A 5,517-nucleotide genomic window follows, 5' to 3' on the forward strand; every position below is an offset into this window, starting at 1 on the left:
GAGAGTGATGTAAATTTAAATTCTGCTTTTGACAATGGGTATTCTGAAAACTTAGAGAAGGATATTGAGCTTAAAATTGCTTCAGTGCTCCTTAAGTTGGAACACATCTTTCTTGTGTCTAATGCAGCTGTAGATGAGCTTTTGCAGGAGTTAAACTATTTGATTGGTTCTGTTTCTGTGGCGATTACCCAAAAGGCTATTAGCCAAGTATTACAAGACAACGGATGCCAATTTGACCAGTCAGTTGTTGAAAAGCTAGCCAGTGTACTCTGTGAGACAAACCCTGTAAAAAAAGCAATTGGAGATAAAGGTCCACTTTCCAGTCCTTGGAGACGAAAAGCATACTATAAGAGCCACTTTAAAGTAGTGGAACCAGTGGAATATATACTTGACCGAAAAAATAACAAGTCATTCCAATATATTTCAATTTTAAAGTCTTTGCAGCATATTCTTGACTGCCAGACAATCTTGGATCAGGCTGTTAATTTGAATACTGTAGATAATCAGCCTCAAAAAACTTCTGTGCACTACAAAACTATCTTCGATGGTGACTTCTTCCATGAAAATGGACTGTTGTCCAAGCAGGAAAGCATTTCATTGATATTATACATTGATGAATTCGAAATATGTAATCCCCTTGGTACATCACGGAGGAAGCATAAAATTTGTGGATTGTACTGGGTTTTGGGTAATTTGCCACCAGGCTGTAATTCTGCTTTAACCTCAATCTATTTGGCTGCTTTAATCAAAAGTAATGATCTGAAGTGCTATGGGTATGAGAAAGTGTTAAAACCTGTAATTAATGATCTTGTAATTTTGGAACAGAGTGGGATATTTCTGTCAAAGTTGGGCAGAACAGTAAAAGGCACTGTTCAGTGTGTTGTTGCCGACAACCTTGGTGCACACAGTATTGCTGGATTCTTTGAAAATTTCTCAGGGACATACGTATGTAGATTTTGCACTGCAGAAACATCAGAGTTCCAGACTATTGAAGTCAGAAGTGAAGTCTTTACTTTAAGAACAAAAAACATTCATGCAGATCATTTGCGAATTATCGAGGAAAACAAATGGCCCAGTTATTATGGTGTGAAATCAAAGTGTATTTTGTCAAAGCACCTCTCACATTTTGATGTTACCACTGGGTTTCCACCTGATGTTGTACATGATCTTTTTGAGGGAATTGTTCCTTTTGAACTTGCGCTTTGCCTCAATTTGTTAATCAAAAAAAGGTATTTCACATTATGTACATTGAATGAAGCAATATCATCTTTCAACTTTAAGTGGGCTGACAAAACAAATCGACCTCATCCTGTGGCTCTCAGTTTTGCATCCAAAAAAAGTGTAGGAGGGAATGCACACGAGAACTGGAGTCTTATCAGATTTTTGCCTTTGTTCGTTGGGCAGAGTGTACCCTGTGAGGAGCCTGCTTGGCACATCTTAACAGACTTGAAGGACATTGTTGATCTTGTTGTCAGTCCTGTTCATACTGAGGACTCCATTGCATATCTTGGTTTTAAGATCTCCGAGCACAGAATCAAGTTTCAAGAGGTTTTCCCAGATGTTAATCTTAAACCAAAGCACCACTACTTGGAACATTATCCATACTTGATCCGTAAGTTTGGGCCACTGGTTGCACTATGGACTATGCGATTCGAAGCAAAGCATGGTTTTTTTAAAAGAGTTGCAAGGAACATCAGATGCTTCAAAAATGTACTTCTTTCCCTTTCACAGAGACATCAGTATCAGATTGCATATCATTTGCATGCAATTAGCTTTGCCAAACCCCCACTGGAAGTAACAGATGTTTCCACTGTTCACATTGATGTTCTTAACAAGGACATCTCAAATGCACTGAGACAGAAGTCTCCAGATATGGACAATGTGTGCTTGGCTAAAAGTGTAGCATATAATGGAATAATCTACAAGTGTGGGATGATCTTGATCCACGGCTCACTGGGAGGACTGCCAGAGTTTGGTGAAATCATCCAAATGGTGATACTGCAGGACAAACTAATCTTCATTCTGAAAAAGCTTAGCGGATGGTATATGGAACACTACAGAGCTTATGATCTCAAAACATCACCAAGCAAAGAAGTGGAACTTGTTGAGCCACAAGAACTGCATGATACCTACCCACTGGCAGACTACAAAATTAGAGGGATGCGTCTTGTCACCTTGAAAAGATATGTCCATGTTTAAATGGTGAGGCCTCAAAATATGATAAAGTATTTTCTTAAGTGGGAAAACAAAACCCAGACCCATACAATACTAATGTGTTCTCAGAACATATTTATTTTATACTGCAAGCCAAAGTGGTGTGATGATGTCATTGGCAATTCATCAGTTATGTCATTTTTTTAATGCAGGTTGCTGGATTCCAGTCAGTGAATGCTAATCCTATGCTCTCCCCCCTTCTGCTTCTCTTTTTCTTCTTTCCTCTCCTTGTTGTCTCCTATATTCTCCTCACCTCCTCTCCTTCTCTCTTCTCTTCAATGTCTCCCATATTCTCGCCATCTCTCTTCTCCTCCCTTCTCCTTTTCGGTTTGCCTTCTCTCCTCGCTGCCTCAGCTGATCTCCACCTCTCCTCTTCATTTTCTCCTCCCCTTTCCTCCTCTCTTTGCCTTCTCTCTTTTCCTCTAGTTTGACATTAAATTCTCCTAATTGGAAATGTCAGTGGTTTACATGTTGATCCTCACTAACTGTGCTTGTGCTTTGTTCTCAGACCACCATGGCTGGTTCAACACCTGCAAGACTGAAGGTTATTTTAGGAGAGAACAACATTGAAAAGCTGACTCTTCCAAATGGCATCCCAGAGTCACTTGAAGACCTTCTCAGCACGATAAAGACTACCTTTGGGTTAAAAGGTAACTTCAGACTGCAATACATGGACCAAGACTTTGGTAACGACTTCTTTAATCTGAATTCTACCACCGAACTTCGGAATTTGGGGACAATCAAAGTGATCCACCAGCAAACAAATCCACCTTTGATCAGTGCCGATCAGTCCACTTCATCTCTGTCTCTTTCATTTGAGTCTGATGACGGTATTTCGGTGGCATCAAATGACACAATTATCCTCTCATCCCCTGAATCTATGTCATCTCGAACACAACAGTGGCCAGAAGACTTTGCAATTCCCCAATTTTCATATGACACAGAGCTACAGCTAGAGAGGGGGAATACTGAGTACCGTGTGAGCCAAAAAATGTTGACTTTAAGCGCCCGAATGCTGTCTGATATCCTGAAAAGAGTTGCAGAAGAAATTTACCGTTACAAGGCCTATCCAGAGGATGCACATTTCTGCGCAGCTGCAGAGGCCCTTATCAAAAAGCACCCATGTTTGAAAGAACCTGGATCATTCAATGGCTGCTACGGTTGGAAACAACGACTGAAGTACAAAATGGCAAACTACAGGACCCAGCTCAAATTACAGGGGTGTCCAGAGCTGTGTGTAAACTCACTGAAATCTAAAGCTACTACAGATGCTTTCCCTGCTAAAAAAGTGAAGAAGCCAAAACGTTCTGAAGCTAACTTTTATCCATCCTTTCCTACTGGTGAGACTCTGGACAGCATGGAAAAAGTGAGACTAGAACTTCTGACAGAGATCGGGATAAGGGACAATGAAAGGGTCATCGCAGACAAAATGGCTAACACGTTTGCCTACAGACGACATGAGGTGGTAAACCAAGAACCAAGCATTCAGGAACTGAAGGACAGATGGCCTGCACTCTTCACACAGAAAGAGGTAAGAATGGAACTGAAGTGATCGAAGTCTGTATGCTTCAGGATTTATTGCAGTTAACTTTCATGAATCGGTCATAACTTGATTTGGTTGAGATTTTATAACACTGAACTTAATGAAAGAATTTACATTTTGAATTTCCATATATGTTATACTTTTTGGGATATAGACATTTTGGCATACAATCAGTTTCAGCATTTTGTTCCATAATACAATATCTACTGTCATTTGTGTTTTGTTTTTAGATAAATACAGAGTTCCAGAGGCTCATGGCTGTTCCTCTTGAGTGGAAGTTCATGGCCCAGTTAGACATGCACTCAAGTCAGCTGATCAAAGTCATACGTGCCAAAGGAGGAGCAACACGCCAAAAGATTGCGAACATCTTGGACACATTGGACCAGGTAAATCTGTACCATCAAACAAGATGCTTCGTAACTAAGAGGGCTGTCAAAATATATCTGAATCCTTCATAAAGACAATATGGGCAGGCCAATGCTAATCATGGCTTTCATATGCATGAATGTTTTTAGCGACTCAAAAAATACACCACTGAACTCATCCCCTTTTCTTTCTGTAATGAATCTCTGGGCTTGTGAATTACTGTTTTTAAATAAAGTACATGTAAGTTAAGCAATAAGAGTAAGGATGTCTGTCTTATGAAATTTAGAGTTTAAAATTAATCAACATTTGTTGTTCTAGACTGTGGACATTAATCATCGGAGGGAATGTGTGCTGAAAGCCCTCACCATCTTCCTGGGAGAAGATGCAGATGGCCTGATCAAGGAATACCTTGTAAGTTTCAACAGTTTGTCAGCACATCTTGTCAAAGGGACACAAAAAAAGTTAACTGTTAGAACAAACATAACACGTGAACCATAGTGGGATTGCTGACATGTATTTATTATCATGACCATATTGGACATTATGTAATTCCCAGCAACAACACATTGCATATTGGATTGACTTTGTTTTAAGTAAGACGGGCTTACTTGATTATTTAAGTTCAAAGGAATAGTTTGACATGTTGGGAAATCTTATCTTTCTTGCTTACAATTTGATTAGAGTCAGATTGATACACCTCTCTCTGCTGTTTCTGGTGTGTGATGACACCCAGCCAAGAAATAGCCCAGCACATAACACATATTGGTACATCACCCAAACACTTAATCACAGTAAGAAGTGAGGCTAATGATGATTTGTGTTTGTGTCTTGTACCCCTCTGTAGGACTGTGGAGCAGATGATGTTCAGAGGGACCTGGAGGAGGTCACCATGACAGTGTATGTGATTCGGAAGGAGGGGGAGGGACTGCAGGAGCCACCTGAAGACATTGGCATTGTCATTGAGGGTGTGGAAGTGTTGCATGAACTAACTTCAGTTGCCTCAGCTTGTGCCCTGCTTCTAGGTTTGATCTATGCACTCAACCTAGCTTATCCAAAACCCTTTCGCTTCACTTTTGAAGTGCTCCAAAAAATCTTCATGCAGCTTGATCAGCACAAGATGTCCCCCAAAGTCCAAAATCTGTATATCAAACTTCAAAGCTCCCAGTAATGGCACAGAACAATGACCAACAAATGGCCCTGTGCCATAATGCGAAGGAACAACTGTGTTTGGACATATAGCATGTAAAATATGTATGTTGGGCCTTTTTTATGCTCCAAGAGACCTCAAACCCCAATTTAATGTGCTTTTATACATACTTTGTATGGTATTTTAATTTATTTTTTCAGACATATTTGCCTTCGTTTCAAGGGAAAGGTTGAATTTCAGGTTTGAT

The 5,517-nt window shown here is 40.0% G+C and overlaps 1 protein-coding gene across 1 annotated transcript; it reads left to right on the forward strand.

Annotated features, from left to right (window-relative positions):
* The first annotated feature begins 2,567 nt into the window (after nt 1-2,567).
* On the forward strand, nt 2,568-5,314 carry LOC111501227 (uncharacterized). The gene is made up of 4 exons (XM_076881365.1): nt 2,568-3,745; nt 3,988-4,143; nt 4,442-4,534; nt 4,968-5,314. Exons 1-4 carry the CDS (start codon nt 2,729-2,731, stop codon nt 5,289-5,291), a joined length of 1,590 nt encoding a protein of 529 aa, XP_076737480.1. The 5' UTR covers nt 2,568-2,728; the 3' UTR covers nt 5,292-5,314.
* Nucleotides 5,315-5,517: the final 203 nt, after the last annotated feature.

This window comes from Maylandia zebra, unplaced genomic scaffold, assembly GCF_041146795.1.
Source record: "Maylandia zebra isolate NMK-2024a unplaced genomic scaffold, Mzebra_GT3a scaffold11, whole genome shotgun sequence".
Taxonomy (NCBI): Eukaryota; Metazoa; Chordata; class Actinopteri; order Cichliformes; family Cichlidae; genus Maylandia; species Maylandia zebra.